The 25668-nt window shown below is 27.2% G+C and overlaps 1 protein-coding gene across 1 annotated transcript in view; it reads left to right on the plus strand.

The window, feature by feature from the left end:
* Positions 1-25668, plus strand: part of LOC100209561 (26S proteasome regulatory subunit 4) — a 34591-nt gene that overhangs the window by 8177 nt on the left and 746 nt on the right. The window contains exons 3-10 of the mRNA XM_065805265.1: positions 9352-9451; positions 11268-11392; positions 12692-12877; positions 12952-13080; positions 17060-17156; positions 17657-17745; positions 18226-18326; positions 23166-23262. Of these exons, the coding sequence (XP_065661337.1) occupies positions 9352-9451; positions 11268-11392; positions 12692-12877; positions 12952-13080; positions 17060-17156; positions 17657-17745; positions 18226-18326; positions 23166-23262 (924 nt within the window). The remainder of the gene's footprint in view (positions 1-9351; positions 9452-11267; positions 11393-12691; positions 12878-12951; positions 13081-17059; positions 17157-17656; positions 17746-18225; positions 18327-23165; positions 23263-25668) is intronic.

The raw sequence follows: 25668 nt of genomic DNA on the forward strand, positions 1-25668 counted from the left end.
ACACTAATTGGAAGTTTGTGTTTACAAGCTTCATACATTAAACGTTTAGCTGGAAATATTCCTTGGAGCGATTTTATTCATGAAAATTGTAAAAAAAAAAACTAAATGAGTTGCTTAACCATGTGAAAAAGAGGACTTGGTTAGTGGGAAATGGCTGGTACCAGTAAATGGAAAAGCTGAGTTTTATTGTGATGCATCATGTAGTTGTTAAAGATGCAGCATGGCTATGGACAGCGAGTGACACACCATGTTAATGTAAGTAAACTGGATTATTATTAATACTATTAAAGAAGTAACAAAAGATATCCAGATTGCAGTACAATGGATTCCATCTGAAATAATTTGGCTGATCAACTTTCACGACTCATGCAGCTGGGTTACTTAAACAGAAAGACTGATGGAAAAATTATTTAAAGCTTAGAAAGCTTGAAGAAACATTCTTTTTATTTGGGTCACCAGTTTATCTTTTAATGGACAACGAATTTCTGTCCAACACATTAACAAGATTTTCTAAAGAATGGTATGTTACAATTTGAACAACACTTATGTTTTTTACAAGTGTTACTTTTTCTGAAAGTTTTGTTTACACGATGCAAGTTTTTGTTTTTTATCATAACACCAAAACTAAGAAAAAAAAGTAAAAGAAAGTAGTAGTGAGAAAATAGAATATGAAACAGTTTCTTGAACTCTTAATTGAACCCATCAAAGGGTGTGGTATAGCAGGAAGAAGAGTACTAGTCTGAAGTGGCTTTTGAAAAAACAATGCTAATAATAAAATAATATTTAATAATAAAGATGAAACTAATAAAGTTACTAAATAAGGCAAATAGACAAGAAAGAAAAGGTAACAACCCTAAAGTTGGTAGAGAATGTGATAGAAGACTGCAATTAACAGGGAATAGAATTAGCATTAACTTAATAATATTGCTGATTGACATTTACTATTTTTTGAAGATGAGGGATTTAAAGTAAGAATGATGCAAGAAAATCTTTTCTTTTAGATTTTGTTAAGCTTTATCTTACATCTAAAATTATTGAGTTGTTGGTAATTTAAAAAAATTGCTATGCTCAAGATTTGTGATATGAAAAATAAAGCCAGCTAGGAATAAGTTGGAATTTGGTATCTGGTTAATTTTTTAGAAATGAAAAAGTTTTTAGATCTTGTATTGCTTATTGGAATTACATACAAAGCTGAAATCTATGCAGTGTGAGTCATACTCACGTCTTTTTTCATTTTGTTTTACTAAATCCTTTTTTAAAATTTGTTAATCATGAAAATAACTAAAGCATAGTTTTTCTAAATTTATTTAAGGCTTATTTATTCATTTAATCTCTTATTTATAATCTTTCAGTAAAAGTGTAAAAAAATGTAATTGTTACAAAATTTGTGCTTTTTGTTTAGATATTAATTTGTATGCACATAAAAAAAGTGTGCAAAACTGTTTTATTTATAATTTGTTATTAAAATAAATAGAGGAGAGTGGGGCGCTATAACACACTTTTGGTTTTTTCTTTGTAACAATTTTTTTAATACTCCTTTTTTTTTAGGCAATTGGTTTAATTTGTAGAATAAGTTTATACCCACAAAATAAATTCTATAAATTATCATAATACAGCAGGTTAAACTTGTGAGACTAGTTAAAGTAAAATTAGAAATTTGTTTCAAGGTACCTCACCCATGGGGTACCTTGATACTCACCACAAGCATCATTAAAAAAGTAAATCTAAAGTATAAAACATAGAGAAAAGGCAGATTTTTATTTGAAGTATAAACAAATGAATATTTATAACCCAAATAACGCATCCAATTGTCAAAATCACATTTCAGAAGACCTGATAATATATTGCTTTAAGTGTCATTCTTAAGCGTCAATAAATAAAGGCTTTGTATCGAAATGGGATCTCCTTGTATTTACTTTTTAAAATTGACGTTAGATATTAAAAGAAATGATTTTTAGAATTGTTTATGACACAATGTAGTACTACTCTACAGTTTTAAGGGCCCCCCACAAATGCTGTATCAAATTACCCCTTACTTGCTAATAGAAAACAATCGCTTTGTTTTTAGTATCAATTTGTTTTTTCAATGATTTTGTTTAATGAAGAAAAAAGCTTATGGACTGAAGTTTGCAAAATAATGTTGCTTACCGATAGACAAATTGAATAAAATATCTTTAAACTTATGAGCTTTAAAAACTAATAAATTACTTTGTCATTAAAAAAACACAAATTTCAGCCCCTCAAAGGACTTATGATGTCAAATGATATAATTTTTTTTTGAAAATATAGCTCTAGTAGTAAGTGTTTCACTATATGAAAGCGGTTGTCATATTTCTTAAGATGCCTCCACAATTACAATGTTTCATGGTGCCCAATTTATCATGATGCCCCACTCTTCCCTATTTTTAATTTTTTTATAAAATATATTTATTGAATATTATTTCAAGCAGTTAATAATATTTTTGAAAGAAACATCATTCAAAACTCTGTTCATTAAACAGTGGATATTTAAATATTACTTTAAGAAAATTTATTACAGACTTGGTTAAATTAAGAAATACTTGAAGAATAGTTCAAGTGCTTATTCCATTTACAACACTAGGTGGTTGTAAAGAAATGCATATAATATGAAACATTTTAAATTTGTACTGGACCAGGGTGAAAGCTGTACACAACTTTAAGAGAGGATAGAAAAGTTATGTAAAAAAAAAAAAAAAGGGCTTTGTATAAAATGCCAGTATCAATTTAAAAGAAGGTTCTTTGGTCTAATGATTTATGATGATTTTCTTAAAAAAATCATAATAGGAAACAATTTTTTGTGTTTCAACAAAACAATTATCCAAAACACACTAAAAAAAAAAAAATCTTTTGAAATTTTTGTTTTGTAAGCAACAATAATTTCAAAGAAATGCTCTTATTTTCATAAATTATCTTTTTCTATGACAAACCTTTCATTTTTTTGCTTCTGACAAACATTTAATTTCTTATATTATGAATAAAATATTTATTATAATTGGTGGTTGACCAAAAATTCTGCTTAGGTTTCAGTTGAAATTCTGTTTAGGTTTCGACCAATATTTTCATTTGAACCGATACCAAAATTTGGTTTCGGTACATTTTATTTTTGATAAAAAACAAAATTTCGGTTCAAAAACATACCCCAAACTGAAATTTCAATTTTTCTTAATGGAATTAATTTAATGGTTGCTAAACTGTTTTTTAATGAGTTTAAGTTGTTTGCAACAGTTCTATAACATCAAGACTTTATTTTTAGATTTTATAACCATAAAACAAGTTTTTGAAGTGTTGAGATTTTTTTAGTAAAGCATTTTTTTTATTTATGTGAAGTTTTACTGACATAAAAGGATTTTTAAATATTTGTTTGTCAATGTGTTAGTAAAAAAAGCCAAATCATTACATTTAATTCATAAATACATCATTGTTTCTTTATTTAAAAAAATAATAAATACATATGTTTACCCACAGCTACTGTGTTTTGCCAGAATAGTGGATAAAGTTGGCAAAACACTTGCTCAGCTGCGCAACAAATTATTATATTAGTAAAATTTTCAATATTAATGTTCAAGAGATTTTAATTTAACATTCAAGAGTTTTCTGGTGGAATAGTTCACCATTCATAATTAAATAAGATTTTAGTTTTTTCTTATAAATAGTTGTGTTTTTTTTTGTCACAGATGATATTTGGAAGTATATTCCAAAGTTTAGGACCATCGTGGGATAATGCTCGATTACCAAAACAATTGCTGCATTTTGTTTCCTTTAATTTTAGCGTTTTTTCTGACATTAAGTAGTAAATTAAATTGCATAATGATGTTGGTGTTTCCAGTATAATAGATTTGTGCATTATTTAAAGGACCTTGAAATATATTCTTTTTCTAATTTTCAGCCAATGCAATTTGTTAAATTCCTGGTCATTTAAATGATTTTTTATTCTATTTTTAAATACCAGTCTTGCTGCACAATTTTGAACTGACTGCAGTTTTTTAATAGTGACTTTTCAATTCCAAAGTAGAGGGAGTTGCAATAATCTAGCTGTGAAAATATTAGTGAACATACTATGGTGCACACATTTTTGTGCAATAAAAATTGCTTTATTTTAGATATTTTGCTCAATATGTTGTAGCAGTTTTTAACAATATTTATTATTATTTACTTATACTTATTTATTTGTGTTTTTAAAGATAATTCATTGTCAAGTATCACCCCTAAACTTTTTGTTGAGTCAAAAAATCTAATGCACTCCTTGTTAATAAAAGTACCTTTAATAATAATATCTTTTTGAATGCTAGGTGGTGCCATAATTAATATTTTTGTTTTCGATTGGATAATACATAAGAATGGTTCACTCACCCATTTAGGTTTAAGACATTTTGAGATATGTTTCAAGACATTGAGATGAAGGAAGGAATTTACCTATTTTCAAAACTATTTATGTTACATCTTTTACCTGTAATTTTGTTAACAGTTTAAAATTATTTAAAACTTGATCAAAACTGTAAAACTAAAATTTTGTAATGCAGTGTTTATTAAATAAAATCCTGAGTTATAATTAGTGATTATAATTAGTGACTGAAACAGGAAATACACTGAAACTAGAAATACATCAAAACTGAAGTAAACCAAAATTTTGGTTATGCTTCAGTATTAAAATGAAAACCAGCATTTCAGCAAATATTTTACCAAAAATAATATCAATATTTCAGCTAAACAAAACTAAACAAAACTTCATTAGAAAATGTTATCTAAAAATGCAATTTTCCACTTGTTATTTATTTTACGTTTGTTGTTTAATAAATGCAAAAAAAAAAACAACAAATCGAAGTGATTTGTTTTTTTGCATTTGTTATTAATTTTTTTGATACCTTCTTTTTATCTTATACAATAATAATAAATTAATACTCATAAATAAATAATTAAACAAAAAACACTGATAAACAAATAAAATTTTATTGTGCATATCTTGTTAACTAGGTGGTTTTTTAAAACAAATTAAATATGCTGATTTCAAATATGCAAACCATTTTTCTCCATCACGTCAAGTTGTAAAGATATTTGGGTTCAAATCTTTAGTATTTAAGGTAAAGTCCCTAATATTGTCGAAAAAAAAGTTATTCAAAAGTATGTCAACCTGGGTCTCAAAAGAAGCGTATTTTCATAGAGATTTTAGAAAAGATAAATATTTTTACTTAAAATTTATTGACAAAAAAAATTATGTGAAAAAATGCTAAAGACTTTTAAAAAATTTTAACAAAATGTTTTTCAGCAATAATACAAAAAGTACTTATTTTTATTACAAACAAATACCATTTTTAAATGTGTATTTTGTGTATTACTCAGGAAAATCTATAATAGTAACTAAAAGCTTACATCCACAAAATGTTATTCTTGTTTACTTTCTATTTAAACTATTTAAACCAAATTTGTTATTTTAAAACATGTTATCAATGCAAAATAACATTTACAAACCATTATGCGTACTGCAATGCTTTGATTATTTGCGGTTTTGATATTTTTAAGAAGCTGATGGATACATGCTATTGACTAACTAAAAATTAAGTAATTATGATAATGACTAATTAATAAGTTAGGCTTAAAAGTTCATTTAGAAATGGTAAAATCATACAAAATTGAATAATAATAATAATATCAATATATATATAATTTATTAAACCTTAATGTTTATAATTACGTTAAGAATATGTATCTTTGAAACTTCAATTTTTTCTGAAGATTTTTTGAAAGCTTTTACATGTATTTTTTTTTAGTTTTTGAAATTTTTTTTTTTTTTAAGTTTCTCTTTCAATAAAAATACTTTAAAAATTGTTATTACTGAATGTTTTTTTAATTTTCTCTTTAGTTTAGCTTAGTTCTTTTAGCGCCTTTTTAAAACACTTAAGTTGTTTGAACATGCAAACAGCTGTGGTCAAGTTGTCTAAAAATATTATTTTATGCATGGCGAAATAAAATTTTTACACACACATACAATTTTAAATGCGTGATTAGATAAGCGCTGTGACATCACACTGAAATAGCCTGCTGCAAGGGGCTTGAGTACATCTTCGACTATCTTATAGTCTGCTTTCGCAAAAGAGTGCAGCTTGACTCACATGCATATATATATATATATATATATATATATATATATATATATATATATATATATATGTATATATATATATATATATATATATATATATATATATATATATATATATATATATATATATATATATATATATATATATATATATATATATATATCTACAGTGGTGGCCAAAAGTCTTGGAACAAAACATTTAATGACCAAAAAAATTTATTTTTGATCTAAAGTATAAATTTTGAAAGTTTGATGCTTTTGTTTTTACATAGCAATATGTTTATTGTTACATATTTGTATATTGCGCAATTTATTATCGTTTTTTATTGTTCATAAGCAATTTATCAGCTATATTATGCCAGAACTTTCACCTAAAAAAAGAGGAATTATTGCTGCATTATATGAACAAGGTTTAGTTCAAAGAGAAATATCTGAAAAGCTTGGTTGTTCATTATCAACTGTAAGTAAAACTTTAAAAAGGCATTAAGAAGAGCCCCAATTAAATTTTACTTCAAAGATGAGATCAGGCAGGCCCAGAGCAACCACCTCAAGAACTGGCAAACTTATTGGCCGGATCAGCCATGCAAATCCATGGCTATCTGCACACGAGATTTCAAAAGAAATTTTTATTGAGAAAAGTAAGTGACCGAACATTTAGAAGAAGGCTTTTGATTGATTTCAAAATGAAGGCATGCAAGCCAGCAAAAAAACCTTTTTTATCATTAGAAAACCTAAAAGATCGAAAAACATTTTGTCAGCGCTACAAAAATTGGACTGGAGAAAATTGGTCTAAAGTTCTTTTTTCTGATGAAACATGTATTATACAATTTAATGTTACAAACAACTTTGTAAGAAGACCAAAAAACTGTATATATATGCCAAAATATACAGTTAGCAGTGTCAAGGCTCCTGTGTCTTGATGGTTTGGGGTGCTATTTCTGTCAAAGGACGTGGGCCATTATGGATAATGCCCAAAAATATTACAATAAACAGCAAAGTCTATTTGGATGTTATGAAGGAGAAGTTGCCACCTTTCATGCAGATCTTGAACTGCACTTATTTCCAACAGGATGGTGCACCATGCCACACAGCCAAAATTGTAAAGAAGTGGTTTGCTGATGAAGGAATTCAAACCCTTGAAAATTGGCCTGGGTCATCACCAGATCTTAATGTTATTGAAAATTGTTGGCATATTATGAAAGTAAAAGTTGCTGCCAAAAAGCCTAGATCCTATAATGATTTAGTTGAAACAATCAAATCAGTGTGGATCCATGAAATTACACCAGACTATTGTACAAAACTTGTTAACAGCATGCCAAAATGTATCCAAATGGTAATTGACAATAACTATGCTTCCATTAAATATTGAACTTTTATCATGTATGTGCATGTACCTATCATCTTTAAAATTGTTATAAACACTTATTTTATTGAAAAAAATAAAAAAATTTACTAATAAATTGTTTTTCACACAAATATATTGATTTCATAACATAAAATATGATGTTCCAGGACTTTTGGCCACCACTGTATATGTATTACTAGCAAATGCTGTACCAGGTTAGCTAATTTCAAAACATCCTTAATTCCTGGTATTAGCTAGTTTCTGGTACTGCAGGTAATAATAACATATATACTGCATAGCTATAGTATATCTATTGGGCACATTTAAATATATAAAAGTATTCACTTTATTCATATATTAAATATGATATTACAACAATTTTTTACAACTAATTGCCTTTTTTGGCATATCACTAATGTTTCTTTAAAAAACTAGTTTTTTTTTTAAATAATATTTGTGCAAATATATTAAATCTTATATTTATCTTAAGTAAAGCTGTTACTTATTTCACACATGTCTACAAAACAATTATTTTGAAGCCTTCATGTTTATGTTATCTTGTGTTTTAATTTATTAAAAAGTTAAAGTTTTATCACAGTAAAAATGAATCAATATTCTTGCTAAAATTTAAAACATGGTGTCCACTTGCTGGAAAGACTAGAAAGAAAAAAAGAACCTTTCCAGTTTTTCTAGCGAGTGGATACCCTGTTTTAAATTTTTATTGTAATCTTTATTGAATAAATATTATTAATTTTTACTGTAATAAAACTTCTATATGGGAAGCGACCGGGGTTGAAAATTGACCAGGTTGAAGTTTGACCAGTGTTAAAGTTTGATCAGTGTTAAAGTTTCGCGCCGGGGCCGGATTTGTGACCGGGGCTGCATTAATATTTATTTATCCAAAAGTATATTTTTTTATTCTAAATTCATGTTCAAAAGTCATGTTTTGTATATATAAATGCTTATATAAACATCATTATGACTAACATGATCATCATAATCATCATTGCCATCATCATCATCATGATCATTACTATCATGATGATGATGATGATGATGATGATGATGATGATGATGATGATGATGATGATGATGATGATGATGATGATGATGATGATGATAATGATGATGATGATGATGATGATCATCATCATCATCATCATCATCATCATGATCATCATCATCATCATCATCAGGCTTTAGCCTTCCTTATTTATGCTGTTTTTCTAGTATATACAATCTAGAGCATTTTCTTTCCTTAACTAAAGTTCATTCATACAATATGTAAGGCACTCTCTTCAAGTTTTCTTACTTCTACTTTTACCATTTAATTCTGAAACTACCACCTCTCAACATGCTGATACCTAAATTACTTTAATCTTCTCTAACAAACATTGTTTGATACAACGTTTTTTTCTAGTCTGTCCTAATAACTCTTACCCATGTTCATGTTTTCCTTTTATATACAACCAACAACTTTTTAAGTCTTCAGTTAACCATTCCATAGCTTTTTAATCCTATTCTCTATTTTAAAGTAACTCATAACTTAATAGTGGTTGCTTGCAACCTTGTTGGAAGTAAATAAGAGTTTAAAAATATACAAATATATGCCAGTATTTAATATATAGTAAATGTAAGTATAAAATTATAATATATAAAGTTTTATAATTTTTTTTATAGCCTTGGCTATCAACCTCTGCTAAATCTTATGATTTTACCGGGGCCAGGTTTGCAAAAAATCTCATTTTAGGCCGAGGTCGGGGCCCTGGTCACTTGCTACTTCTACATAAACATGTAGATATGTTTAGATCTTCACTGTAATAAAATTTCTACATAAACATATAGAAATGTTTAGATATTTTCAATTATTATACAATTAATATATTAGGATAAAAAGAAAAAATACGAACCTCCAATTCCTACTAGAGTTGGTAAAAAAGCTAAGAAAAAAAATAGAGGCCCAGATACTGCAAACAAATTACCTCAAGGTAAAAATTTGTACATATATATTTGTTCTTCATATTTTTTAATAATGGTGCTTTTTTTTCATTTCTTTACTTTATTTTAAAAATACTCAATTAAGTTTACCTAAGTAATTTTTTTTATATTTCACTAATTTTCATAATTTTTGTCAATATTGAATTAATTTTACTATTTTGTTTTTATTTTTGACTATGATTATTAAGTTTGCTCAAATAGTTTTGTTTATATTTCACTATTATTATGTAACTTTTGTCTATATATTTAATAATGTTTACTTACATTTTTTATATTTCACTATTATTATTATTATTATTATTATTATTATTGCTACTGTGTAACTTTTGTCTACATATTTAATTAAGTTTACATACATTTATTGTATTTCACTATTGTTGTTTATTATTGTAATAGCATAAAATAAGTAATTATTTTTAAAAATAACACAATGTTTTTTATTCTTGACATGTTTCACAAAATTTATTTACATTTTCAAAAGATTATTTTACAATAATAAAAAACTCTGAAATAAATATTAAAAAATAGAAGTCTTTACAGAGAAATATTAACGGACAAAAAGTTATACCTGATAAACCTATATATTTATTACAAAATAACTTGGTAAATAACCAATCAAAATAACCAACTGTCAAAATAAATAATATATATAAATAAACTGACAGTAAAATTAAATAGATAAGTTTATAGCATAATGTAAAGTTTGTTTATTAAGTGAGGGACTTTCCCATTTAATGTGGAGGGCTTCCTTTATCTTTAATTTGTGTTTGGTTGGGGCATTATCCAAAATCTCAAAAGAATCAAGTTGGCCAAATTTTTACAATTAAGAGATAAATTTAAGTGTTTAAATATATGAAATTGTTTATCACTTTTAAGGTGCTCATTTATTCTAGTTACCGAGTGTCTAGAAGTTTCTCCAATACAGTTATATTGGAGAAACTTACATTACAGCCAGTGCAAGAAAATTTATAGACAACATGAGATTTAAGCAATTTAGGAAGTGACTCTTTTAAGCAAAAACAATCTTGTATTTTATTAGTAGTGAAAATTAATTTTATTAGAACATCCTTGCAATATTTATGAAGAATTTTTGAAATTTTCCTTTTAGTGTAATTAGAGTACATTCCAATGTATGGAAGCTTAAAGTATCTTATATTTAAGCTATTAACAATGTTAGAAACAGATGGGTTCATTTTCTTAACAATTTAGGATTTAATTTCATAATCAATAATTATTTATGGAAATTTATTATTTTGTAAAACTAATGATAGATTTTTAATATCTTTATTAAAACCAACCCAAAAATTATTAATTTTAAATGTACGATCAATCAAACAACGAACAAGTCCAAATTTGTAGCAAGAGGGAATAAAACTAAAAAAATTCTGTAAAAGACCTATATGCGTTTTTTTGTGATAAACTGAAGTCGAAAACAAATTGGATTTTTTAATGAGTACATCTAAAAAAGCAATCTGGTTATCTTGTTCTTTTTCCATAGTAATTTTCAGATTTATGTTGTTTATTGGGGTGTTTGAAAAATTCTTGAGCTTCGTATTCAGAATTAAAAATAGCAATTAATCCACATACCGTTTATAAAAAAATGGTGCTGTATAGGAGCAGTTATTGAACCATATTTGTTCATGATATCTGACAAAAAAATAAAAAGAATAAAAAACATCATTTTCAAAAATAATTACTATTGTTATTATTATTGTTATGTAACTCTTGTCTTTATATTTAAGTTTACTTGATTTTTTTTTATATTTCACTATTATTATTATTATTATGTAATTTTTGTCAATATAGTCACTCCTCATAGAAATTGCAGATTGAAACTACTAAAACTAGAACGTATCAAAGATTTTCTTTTAATGGAGGAAGAATTTATTCAAAATCAGGAACGATTAAAGCCGCAGGAAGAAAAGCATGAGGTAAATATATTTAATAGTATCAACGTTTAAAATTTGTCATAACAATATAGTTAATAAATGATTATAATGTTAATATTAAATATTTGTTTCTTAGCAGTATCAAAGTTTAAAGTCGTAACAATAATATATGGTTATTTAATGGTTATTAATATTAAATTAGTAAATTTTCAACTACATTTTAAAATATAAAGTTTGAAATAATATTATATTTAAAACACAATATTATAATTAAAATACAATTTCAATAGATTTCAACTAAATATTGCCAATTTGTCAAATTTTCAAATGACTATGAAAATTTCAATGTTGCTTTATGAAAACTTGATGTATTTTTATTTCTTCAGAAACAATGTTTTTAAACAAAAAATTCTAGAAATTTGTAAGCTTTATTTTCATAAATCTCTGCTTTATTAAAATAAGTTTAGTTGTCGACATTATCTGAAAAGAGTACATGCCAGTTCAAAGTATCAATTTTGGCCATCATTGACTACTTTTGAAATAATGCTGATTTTTTTTTGCTTATCTACTTTTGTTTATATGAAAAATTAAACAATGAGGAGTTATAGATTGCATCAGTTTAAACAGCTGTAAAAGATGTTGCATCAACACTAGCTTTTTTTTGATGGTTGGCTCAGACTCATATAATCAAATTTGAGCCACATTGCTTTCACTCATATCTTTTAGGGTTCTTAATTTAGATTGTAATGTTTCATTAGCCACTTTAGCGGTAAATAATTCATTGAAGTATTAAGAAATGTTTCTGTGAAAATTTTAAATGCAAATTTTTAAAGCACTCTAATTTAATGCAGCCATACAATGTCTCAACTTGTTGACTAACCCAGCCTAGGGTTAGCAACCCTAACTAGTTTTTCATTCAAATTTATTTGCCACTCTACAAACAGATATTAGAAACTAAATAATTGTAGTGATGTTTCAATACTAAAACCAAAATAATGTAAATTTATTAAGAATCTTTATATAAACATTTAAGACTACATGAATACATACAAAATGTCAATTCAATAAAGCTTAGAGGTTTTACTTGAATTAAATATAAAGAAAAAACAACGTAAAAATGGGTTTAATTAATGATTATTAACCTGTTAAAGTAAGTCAGTATTGTTTTACTTCGTGATATTACCATGTCACATTTGTTTAGTCTACTATTTTGATAAGGTGAGTTAATTATGTAACAAGTCAAACCTCAATTATTACAATATCTTCATAGTTGGTGTCTAGCTCCAGAATGTAAATATTAGTTTTAAAAAGTGTACAATATATATTTAATGAATATTTCAGGAAGAACGTAGTAAAGTTGATGACTTACGAGGTACACCAATGTCTGTTGGTTCTTTAGAAGAAATTATTGATGATAATCATGCTATTGTGTCAACGTCTGTGGGTTCAGAACATTATGTAAACATCTTATCTTTTGTTGATAAAGATTTACTGGAACCAGGATGCTCTGTTCTTCTCAATCACAAGGTTTATAATTTTTTTAAATATATTGATACCATAATATTTTCATGAAAATCATTAAACTATTTAACTTTAAAAAGGTACATGCTGTTGTTGGAGTTCTAGGTGAAGATACAGATCCTATGGTTAGTGTCATGAAACTTGAAAAAGCTCCTACAGAAACATATGCTGATATTGGTGGATTGGATACACAAATACAAGAGATAAAGGTTTTGAATTGTCTAAATTTAAATTCTTACTTTTAGCAATAAAGTGTTTTTTGTGAAGTGAGCATACTATAATATATTGTTTACAGATTTACAAGTTATTTTTAGGTATAGAAATGATGTAGTTGGTACTCTATATAGAATAAGATTTTTCAAAAACCATGGTGTTGAAATGATATGTTATATTACATGAAGAAATAGTTGCTTCATTGAAAATAGAATCAATCTAACAGGGTATACTTCCCCCAAGATTTATTTTCCCTAAAAGCCTTCTTAGACTATAACAAAATTTTAAGTCACGTTTTTTATTGCATTTATATAGAACTTGAGTTTTAGAAGTTGTTGCTACACTAAGTTTACAGTATCTTCCCCTTTTTTTATAATATAAACCCATGTCTTGTTATTTTTTACATTAACTAACATAAGCTTATCAAAAATAAAAGTTTAATTAACTTATGCTTAAACTGAAAGTTATCTTTAACTTATGGCTAAATTAACATGAAATTAATTTTAAAAACAAATTTATTTAGATTCATATTATATAATAGGAGTAATTATTGATTTTGAGAGTGGGATGTCTGATTGGTAAATAAGCTAATGTAGTTCCATTAATGATACAGAATAATGCAGAGTGAGATAATAAATTTACAGTTTTTTTTTGTTCCTACCGTTTATTACATTATGTTCTCTATTAAAGTATTCAAAAGTTTTTTTAAATTGACACTAAAAGTAGACATCTTTGCAGATGTTTATTATATTATGGTCTTAACAACAAAAGCTACTAACCAAATAGATAAGACCATACCAAAAGCACAATTAATCAACTAAATATATATATATATATAAAACAACATTTCATTATTCTTAATATTGTATTCTTTGTATATAACACAGGTCAACAAAAATATTTTTTTTTTCTCATCACAAACAAAAACAAGCTTTTCTAAATGTATATTTGATGCCAAATCCAAATCTTGTCACAGTTTTGTTCTAGCATGTATAGTTTTTAAATTATTTACAATTTTTTGTATTATGAAAATGTACATAATTATATGAAAATGGAGTGTTAGATATATCATATTCTATACAAACCATTTATTTGGGAAAAATGACATATAGGGTAAGTAGGTAATATAATATAATAAGGAACGTATAACCCATCCAACATTAGGATGGGCTGAAAAACAACAATTTTTAATAATTACCCTCCAATACTGTTCGGTTGGCCCCAGCAACCTTTTTTATTCTTTAAATATATTTACATATTTTTTTTTCCTCCTTATTGTGGTTACAACCATCTCTCAACTCTTTAACTCTGAAACACTAATCTTGACAAACAAGATCATTGCGCGGAGAAACAAGTTGATCACAGTATTACCAGCGACCTGGTGGGAATCATACACTAATTTAGTACTACGCAATAACTTGCAAATAACAAATTTACTTGAAAGAGAGCTTTAAATATAATTGTAAAATAAGAGTATACACATTACAAGCTGTTAAAAGCGTTAAGATTACTATTTCCATTTAAAGTTTTGGTCTGGAATTTTACAATACAACATCCAACAATCGCCAGCCACCATGCTTTTATAAAATCCTTGGTTACAAACTTCCATAGCTCTAAAACCTTGGTGAAAACTTTCCCCTTTCTTGTCACTGACTGCACCAAGGTTTTCAAGAAAGAAGTCTAGATGATAATGCCGGGAGTGCATTTTTAAAGACATTGGAAAATACATTTCTTTATAAGCTTTAATGAGTTTTGCAACTCCATCCTTTTATGTCTGCTTGTTATCCCCCAGGGGCTTGTTATCCCCCGGGAAGTTTGTGGATGTCCATTTAAAAGCCAGCCAAGCTTCTAATTACAGTTGATTGAGGCCCTTTAAAATTCTGTATCCATCAAAAGCTCCCCGATTTGTGGCCCAACAAAAATTCTTGCCTTCAATTTTGCTGCACTAACTTTCTGAAATTTTGTAAAAAGGTATTGGAACACTTGTGAATTAACTTTACCCATTGGTTTATCAAATGTATTTAAGCAGCCATGGAGGAGTGGCTAGAGTTCTGAAACAAAAGGTCCATGTTTCGATACCGGCTCTGGCCAGATAAGCAACATTGTTAAGAAAAAAAGCATGAACTTCTAAGTTAAATGCTCTTTTGCGGTGCTCTGTGATAAGACCTTTAGGACTTCCTGGAGAACCTTAAATACTACATTGTAAAAAAAAAAAATTCTTTATTAAACCAAGTTTAATGTGGAAAGGGGGTACGATGATCTTTTTCGAATCAACTAAAAGGACATTCTGGATACTGCTTGTTTCTGGAACATATGTAGACCTTAGTGCCCATTCACGTTTGTTGTAGTGTTTAATTGTGCCACAACTGCTCCATAAGCAAATCAAACAACCATATTTTGTAAATCCTACTTGCGTACCCATCAAAATACCTATAACTTTAAAATCTCCGCAGATCTCAAAGTTATAGGTATGTTTGTGCCATTAAGGACTGTCGTATTTGATTGCCTAATATAGTATATCCATATTGTCATGTCTCTTTAGATGCACAGAATGGGCAATAGGGATAGATGGCTTGACATTTCCATTATGCAAAAATAATTTGCTTCAAAAAACTGATGAAGAGATGCCAGTCAGATGCTGCATACGTCTAGATAATTCTGTGAGTTGACCATGTATATCATGGCAATAACAAATTGGGCTATCTAATATTGGTAAGCTAATACTCCATTTACAGTAGTAAATGATGCAAACATTTTTGTCAAGTAAGTTGTTCTCTTGTAGTCTCAAAGCAAGAAGCTCTGCTTTTGCTTTAGACTTTTGCTTTTGAGTTAACAACCTAGGTTCAAAATTTTTATCTTTTAATGTAATTAGAACCCTTCTGGCTGAACTCATAACTTGATAGGCAATACTCTGTTTGTTCTTTGCAGAAAACCCTGTCATGTTGACACTACAGAATAACAATCTGCATGATGATCTCTTGGCTCCCTCCATGGGTATGGCAAACAGCATTGAAGATTTCTTTATGTTTATCTAATCGCGTAATCCGTTTGAACAAGCAGTGCTGATTTGATGCAGCCCCCAAGGTTTATCTTGGTCACCTAGGTGGCATCCAAGATAAACCTGTGTATTTGCTTTTGTCATTAAAATTGTATGACAATAATGAGATATGTGTTTGGGCTTATGATTCTTATATTATGTTAGTATAAAACTTCAAATAAAGTTCAAACTAAACTATCCAGAAAATCCAGTTAAACTGGTATATATACAAACACTAGATGAAAGATTATGATGATATTTTTACTTAATCGTAATATTAAAAAAAATAAACAAAAAGCCGTATAATAATATTATTTACATTAAACAAAAACTCAACGAGCTACAAAAAATCTGATTACGGTTTTTGAAATCAGCATCAAAAAATGTATCCAGGTAACCCAAAATTATCTCTGATAAAAAACTCTTTGTTGACCTGTGTAATTTTTTTGCAAAATGTTTTCCGGATTTTTAAAACATGACTTAGATGATCATTTATAATAACAAAAAACCAAATCATATAGATAGCAAACTTCAAATATATTATGTATTAGTAATTAAACACACACGCACACGTACACATTTTTTTTGCTGTTTCAAAGGTTCTGTATCAAAAATGCACAAATGATGTTATTAAGTTAAGTATTAATAATAAATGATCTTTTTTGTTTAATATTGCCTATTCTTTTAACTTTTTATTTTCAACTCTTTCTTCATCTTGAACACTTATTTTAACTTCAACTTATTCTTTAGCTCAATCTTCATCTTTAACTTATAAATAACTTCATTCTTTGGTTTTAACTTATGCTCATTTAAGTTTTAATTCATCACAAATATGTCTGTTTAAAAATCAATAGTTTACAAAGACTTTTTTTTAAAGCCGAAAACATTTTTTTCTTCCTTTTTTATTATACTTTCACAAAGTGTATTTTTTTTTATAGGAATCAGTTGAGTTGCCTTTAACACACCCTGAGCTTTATGAGGAGATGGGAATCAAGCCCCCTAAAGGAGTAATATTATATGGAGAGCCTGGAACAGGTTTCCTTTTCAATTTTCACTAAAAAGTTTTAGTTATGTTGTAATTAGTTTTATAACATTCAATCATAACATTTTAAGTCCTTTTTATAGTTAGATATTTTTTTAATATATAAGTACTATTTGACTTAATTGTGGCACAAAGTTAAGGCAATATATTGTTACTACCTTATTTAATTAATAATATATTATTACTACTTTAATTAATTAACAATATATTGTTGCTACCTTAGTTAATTAACAATATATTGTTGCTACCTTAGTTAATTAACAATATATTGTTACTAACTTAGTTAATTAACAATTTATTGTTACTAACATAGTTAATTAACAATTTATTGTTACTACTTTAGTTAATTAACAATATATTGTTGCTACCTTAAAATTTAAAATATAGTAGTAGGTTAACTTAAAATTTAATAATAACTTGATAAATTTTCTTTTATTTATTCTTATCTTTTTTATTAAACTTTGTGTGATTACTAATAAAATATTTTTTCTAGGTAAAACACTACTTGCTAAAGCTGTAGCAAATCAAACATCAGCAACATTTTTGCGTGTGGTTGGTTCAGAGTTAATTCAAAAATACCTTGTAAGATTTGTGTATGATCAAAAGTAGAGAAAATAAATATTGTACTATATTTTATATTAAAACAAACAAACTTGACATACATATTTCTAATGCAATTATCAGATCTTTAGTCTGAAGAAAATTTTCTAAAATTAAAGATATATAAAATTTGAAACTTATAAACTTGAATAGGTTTATGCCACTTATAGAAAAAGCATTAAAATGCCTTATCTATATGGCATATAAGATTAGATCATGTATGTATGTATGTATGTATGTATGTATGTATGTATGTATGTATGTATGTATGTATGTATGTATGTATGTATGTATGTATGTATGTATGTATGTATGTATGTATGTATGTATGAATGTATGTATGCATGTATGTAAATAAATACATTCATACATAAATACATACATGTATTTAGTTTAAAAAAGGTAAGAAAGGGATAAGGTTATGAATAAAATACCATTAATTTTAATTCAAGCTTTATTTAGGGTGATGGACCAAAACTTGTAAGAGAACTGTTTCGAGTAGCAGAAGAACACTCACCATCTATTGTTTTTATTGATGAAATAGATGCTGTAGGAACCAAAAGGTTTGCATTTTTTTATATCTTATAATCTTTTTTTTGTCTTTTGCAATTTTTTATTTTTAAAACTGCTTATTTAACATTTTCAAAAATTAAAAAAAAAATTGTTTCAACAAGGCTAATATAGTATTTTATTCATTGTGATGGTTTCAATTAACAAACTCTTTTTGAAAAAGGTAGTGGATAGAAAACTTGTTTGGCATTTATGCAATTATAGTATTAAAATATATAAAATAATAACAATAAAAAATGAATAGTTGAATTGCATTAATGATTGATTGATCAGTTTTTCACAATTTAAAAATATTTTCTGTGAGTTTTTGAGCTCTTGATATTGTGGTATCATTGAAAAAGTCTTTTATAGTTCCGTAAGGTCTTATCTATCTTAACTCTAAATTAAAGATCTCTATTAGAAATAAATAAACTGTTACAATTGTTCACTATGTAGAAAGTTCTTATTATTCAAATAATAATAAAAGATTTGTTGTAGAAGATATTTTGTGAACGTGAAATTGAAAATTTGAATTTTTCTTACAATTTTATATAATGAATTGATTGTGACAACTTAAACGTAAACATTTAAGCAGTTGAATAATGATAGCTATCCAGCAAAAATATAAACTTCTTATAAACTTCTTTATATTTAATTATGCTTTTTTGAAGCTTTTTGGTTTTGCTTTTTTAAGAGGAAGTATATAATTATATACTGATATAAGACCAATATATTATTAATTTAAGATCTTTAAGAACATTTAAAAAAATAAAAATTACATTTTTTATGTATGCGCATTGTTTTGACTATTTCTGAAGATTTATGTAAAATGCTCTTTGAAGCTTATGATGAGATCTATTACATATCTCATCAGAAGGTCTGATAAGACATCTAATCTAATAGATCTCCAATCCCTTTATATTTTAACACCTGTTAAATTATAAAGGGATTGGTCAAGTTTTTAATTATTAAAAAATTATTTAAACGCTACTAGTACAAGTACAGCTGTATTCCAGTATATATAAAATTAATTTGCAATATCAAATAATTTTTGCTAACTGATTGGAAACTATCAAACCAGTAATGGAATATATAAGTTTCCTCAAAAATTTTATTTAACAAGATAAGTTGAATATGTCTGAGTCTTAGAAGTTGTCAATTTATTAACATTGTTACTGATGCTGCCAATGATCTTCTGACATTAGTAAAAATCTTTTTTTTTTCCAATATTTGACTTTAATTGCTGAGCTTTTTTAATCGTATTCTACATTAGCACCTCTCCTATACCAAAAACTAAAAAATCAAATATAATGAAAAAGGTGTGCCTTTCAATTCTGAATAAGGTTTTAAATATTTTTTAAATAAAATTTCTTTAAAAGTATGCCAACCTGTTACTCAAAAGAAAAAAAATTTTATAATAATTTTAAAGATAGTTTTGAATTAATAGAAACATTTAAAATTTCTGAGAACTTTCACGTGAGTTTTTGATGTGGTAGTACAGTGTCGCAAAAGTTTGAAAGTCGCAATTTTGATTGTTGAAAATGTGAAAAAGCAATAGTGTTACAAATTGTTGCAATGCTGATTGTCGAATAACAGAATAAAAAGTTATGTCGCAAATGAATTTAATGAATTATGTTGTAAATAGAAAAAGGAATAATGTCGCAAAGGAGTTTAATTAATAGTGTCAAAAACAAAAAAATAATAATAACTATAAATGCGTGTTTAGAAACATATCTGATATCATGCTGAAATAGCCGGTAGTAAACGACCGGGGTCGATATTTGACCAGGGCCAGGTTTAGTAAAAAATAGAAGGGGCAGGGGCCGGGTTTGTGATGGGGGCTGCATAAGCATTTATACATCCTAAAGTATATATATTTTTTAATTCAAAATTCATGTTATATATTTTATATACGTGCATATATAAACATCATTATGATCAACATCATCATAATCATCATTACCATCATGATCATGATCATTATCTGATTATCTTCTTTTTCGGCAAATATCACACCATATAAATACTAAAATTTATATAAATATGTAAGGATATTGTATGCCAGCATCTAAATAAATAGCAAACATGTATGCTTATATCCACAATATGTATGCATAAAGCGCATCTCAGAGGCTTTTATTCCTTCTGGAATAAATGTTTAAAAGCTTTTATTCATTCTCTTCAATTATAAGTCAAGCCTCATTCTACTCTACATTTTTCACCATCTTGACCAGTTGCTTTATTAAACTTTAATCATTTTTTACATCTTTTTTACAAAAGCATCTCTCTTAAGAACTAATGCCCTTTTATTATTTCAAGAAGCTAGTGTAAAAAGGTCCTGTCTGATGTTAAGCTCTGTTATTCTCAGTTTACTAAATCTTGTATCTTATCTCAGATTTTAGGTTCTAGGGACTTTTGGTTAGTCTTCATCAGTGTCATTAACTAAAGTGAGTTTAACATTTAATCTCTAAGTCATGGGTCTGATCTTTTTACTTCTCCCCAGAATAAAGCAGAGTTATTTACAAAGAAATCTTACTACAATTTGACTCTTGAATATAATTGCCATACTCTTACTGCCAGTTAAACAGATTAACTCATTGTTATACATCGAAATCGCTGGCTTCCAATGCTAAAGTTAATTATTAATTAAAAGCTTCTACAGTTTGTGCTCCAGACAAGATTTCCATTATAGTCTTAAAAAAGTGTTCTCCAGAGCTAAATAAGTGCTAAATAAGTGGTTCCAATTTTTCTAAACTCTAGAAAACACTTTGACCTCTCCAATTATACTGTGAATAGACTTCACTCTGTTGTTAGTTTTTTTATATAAAGGTTTTGAAATTAATTTCTTTCTTTCTAACTGCAGTATTAAAGTTATTCTTGAAGGCCTACACTCTTCCTTATTGCAAGTAACTTTAAGAGTACCACAAGGTTCTATCTTTGCTCCCGTAGTGTTTCTATCTACAATATCGATCTTCATGAAAATTTTACATCTAAAGTGGCTGTATTTTTAATTGCTTAGAACAAGCAGCTGATTTTTAATCTGATCTCTCTTCTGTAACAGCCTAAGACTTTCAATGGCTTATGGATTTAAATTCTGGACTTAAAATTCACAATTTTTATTAGACAAAACTCATTTACTGCAAAAAAATATTGCAATAATGTTGGCATTCCTATATTGATGAATAACAACCCTTTTACTCTCAGACAAAGCACATTGTAAATGCAATTAGACCTAGTTTATCTGTCAAGCTTAATCCACTCTCCCATTGTTGTAAGGTTGTGTTTCTTTCTTTTTTCTACAAATTCAATCATGTTCAATGCTCAAATGAGCTATCTCTATTACAATAAACCGAAACTCATTCTTACTTGGCTTCATATTTAACAAGTTGTATCCTTTTACTGTATCTCTCCCTTCATGCTATAAAAACTTTTATTAATCCAGTTTTTTTCCTTGCACATCAAAAAAACTTTTTAACTCCTCCCTGTCTTCATGGTTTCCTTTTTTATACAACCTTCAACTTTTTAAGTCTTCAGTTAACCGTTTCCTAATATTTTAACTTATTCTCTATTTACAGTAACTCATAACTTAATAGCGGTTGCTTGCAATATTGTTGGAAGTAAGTTAGAGTTTAAAAATATATAAATATATGCCAGTATTTAATAAATAGTAAATGTAAGCATAAAATTATAATATATAAAGTATTATAAAATTTTTTTCTAGCCCTGGCTATCATCCCCTGCTAAATCTTATAATTTTGCTGGGGCCGGGGCTAAAGCCGGGTTTGCAAAAAGTCTCATTTTCAGCCGGGGACAGGGCCCTGGTCATGTACTAATAGCCGGAGGCCTCAGTACTTGCACCAACTATCTTTTAGCCTATTCATTAAATTCATTTGCGACACTATTCCTTTTTCTTTGTTTTCTACACTATTTATTAAATTCATTTGCGGCACTGTTCCTTTTTTTTGTTTTTGACACTATCCATTAAATTCATTTGTGGCACTATTCTTTTCTCTTTGTTTTCTACACTATTTATTAAATTCATATGTGACACTATTCCTTTTTTTTGTTTTTGACACTGTTCCTTTTCCTTTGTTTTCTACACTATTTATTTAATTCATTTGTGACACTATTCCTTTTTTGTTTTTGTTTTCAACACTATTCATTAAATTAATTTGCAACACTATTCCTTTTTCTTTGTTTTCTGCACTATTCATTAAATTCATTTGCGACACTATTCCTTTTTTTTATTTTAGACACTATCCATTAAATTCATTTGTGGCACTATTCCTTTTTCTTTGTTTCCTACACCATTCATCAAATTTATGTGACACTATTCCTTTTTTTTGTTTTTGACACTATTCATTAAATTAATTTGCGACACTATTCCTTTTTCTTTGCTTTCTGCACTATTCATTAAATTCATTTGCGACACTATTCCTTTTTTTTATTTTAGACACTATCCATTAAATTCATTTGTGGCACTATTCCTTTTTCTTTGTTTCCTACACCATTCATCAAATTTATGTGACACTATTCCTTTTTTTTGTTTTTGACACTATTCATTAAATTAATTTGCGACACTATTCCTTTTTCTTTGTTTTTTGCACTATTCATTAAATTCATTTGTGACACTATTCTTTTTTCTTTGTTTTTGACACTATTCATTAAATTCATTTGCTACACTGTTCCTTTTTTTTTGCCACAGGCTTTTTCAATATATTTGACACCATTTTGAAGTTCATTTTTTGACACTATTCCTGTCACCTGAGTTTTTGTATTATAATATTAAAATATATTAAAAATCATAGTTCTTATAAAAGTTTGCTTCAGTTTTATTTTAAAATTTAATTTAGGTATGATTCAAATTCAGGAGGCGAACGCGAGATTCAGCGAACAATGTTAGAACTTCTTAATCAATTAGATGGGTTTGATTCAAGAGGAGATGTTAAGGTTCAATTTTTTGAAAACTATATTTTTAATAAAATATGAATGAATTTTAATAGTATTTAATTTGAGGGTATGATTTACAAATATATATACAATACATATGAAGGCATAATTTACAAAATGACTTTTTATAGTCATTTTTATTGTCATAAATTTTTATTGTGTAAATTTTGTTGTGTATATCTTACAAAAGTATGGATTACAAAATATGAAGGGCTTTCTTTTCTAGGCAAAGTTTTAGAGAAGTTAACTAACTTAAAATACCCCTTTATCTTGGAACTCTTGGTTCAGTAAAGATATCTCCATAAAAAAAGACTAATTTAATTTCCGTTGTTTTATCTTCAGATCTCAGTGTTGATGGCTTTTAAGCATGTGACTACTTTAGTAGTCACTACTTGTACATATATTTACCTATCAATGCGCATTTGTTCTTAAAAGTTTCCATCCTCTGATTATTCTTTTAACTGCTTTCATTTAGCACCTTTTCATTCCTACCTTTCTCTTTGTTCTTTATTTTTCTTCTATTAAAGACTGCACTTCTTTCAATGTTTTTTCCGATCAATTTGACCAAGCCCTTTTTTTTTATTTATCAGTCAATGTTATTATTGGTGACTTGAATTTTCATGACACTGAATAGCTTGGCTCTAGTATCACTGACCTTGCTGGCACTAAAGTTAAAAAAAAAATTTCATTCTCAATCTTTTATTTATACCTTTGTGACTTGTTTTCCAGACAACCCTAATACCTTCACTTGATTTGCGTCTTGTATCTGATTTCAGCTAGTGCTTAGTTTTCTTTACTTCTTCTTTAGATAGTTCAGAATATGTCATGATATCACTAAAGCTTTAACTTACACTTCTAAATTAGATTCTTTCTATCACAGCACTTCCTACTACTATATATGGTTGAATTCTTTTTCTGATTTTTGTTTGTAATGATCTTCAAACTAATGTTTTTTAATCAACTAAAAATTACATTTTCTACATAATCTCCAATCAAGTTATTGTTTCTTGTTTATTTTAAGTCAAGCTAAGTAAGTAAAAGATTATTTTTTTTAATGTCTTTTTTTTTCTATTTTTATTTTATTTAATAATGTCCTTTCTATTAGATATAAGGTCTTGAAACCCATTATAAATGTAATTGGAGCTGTTCAAGCTGCCAAGTTTGAGTTCTATTGTTGTAAGATTGCATTGATTTTGTTAAAAGAATATTACAATCGTCTTTGTAATTAACCTCTAATACTAGTTAGCGCTTGAAAAAGTAATTGTGAGCATGCTTACTAAGAGGAGAAGATTGATATTATCTTTATTCAATACTCAACATGAGTTTTTACAGATCCATAATAATATATTTAGAGATTATCTTTTTCTGGATATTTTCGAAAATTCCGGATATTTACTCAACTTTTAGTTTTTCCTGATATCCAAAAATTTTCCATACATGTTTAGGTGAATATTTTTGTAATGTATTTGTTTTTAAGCTTTTTCACTCATCACTCATACAAAAATTAAGAAAAAAAAAAGGAAGCAACTCAGCTAAAAGCAAAATTAGTTGGAAAATATGGGAAAATATTTTCCAGATATTTTACCCAAACAATTTTCCGGATTTTTAAAATATGATCTGGATGATCTATGTATATTAGCCAAATAAACCCATGACAAAAGGCCTTACCACCAAATGGGATCAATGCATTTGTTTGTTATGTCAATCAAGAACATATAGTCAGTTAAAAGTTTTGTTTCTTTATACACATGTTTATTGAGTTTAGTGCTTAAAATTATTAAAATAGTTAGTTACCATATTAAAATAGTTTTGTGCATTTGACTTCACATGATAAGATTATATGGTACTGTTTTTTGTTTTCCATACTACCATTTATCCAGAGAATTTAATAAAACATTTTGATGTTTATCTTCTTTTGATGCTTGAATTTTAATGCACTCTCAATAAAACTTTATTAATTTTATTTATCAAATTTTCTATATTGCTCAATAGTCCTTTTTTAATAAATAAAGCTTCCTGGCATCAAAAAATGCAATTAAGTTGCACTTTTTGCAAAAGTGAAAAATTTTGAATTGTAAAACTAGTAAGTGCAAACTAGTTGCAATAACTTATATATACACTGCTCTCAAAAAAATGAGACTGCTTGATTTTTTAAAAAGCCAAAAAGTTTTAACTTATCAATTTTTTTTTCCAAATATGTTAAATAATTTCTATTACACTGTATCCTTCATTGAAAATCAAAAATACTGGACTTATAACAAAACTATGGAAGCGGTAAAACCAATATCAAGCTATTTTAACTTTTACCTGTGGAAGTGTGCTTGTGTCGTGTGTGATATGTGAATTATTTTTAGATTGAACCGGATCTCTGGTAGTGTACTCAATTTTGTTAGAATTAAAAAAATA

The sequence above is a fragment of the Hydra vulgaris genome, chromosome 09 (genome assembly GCF_038396675.1).
Source record: "Hydra vulgaris chromosome 09, alternate assembly HydraT2T_AEP".
Lineage (NCBI taxonomy): Eukaryota > Metazoa > Cnidaria > Hydrozoa > Anthoathecata > Hydridae > Hydra > Hydra vulgaris.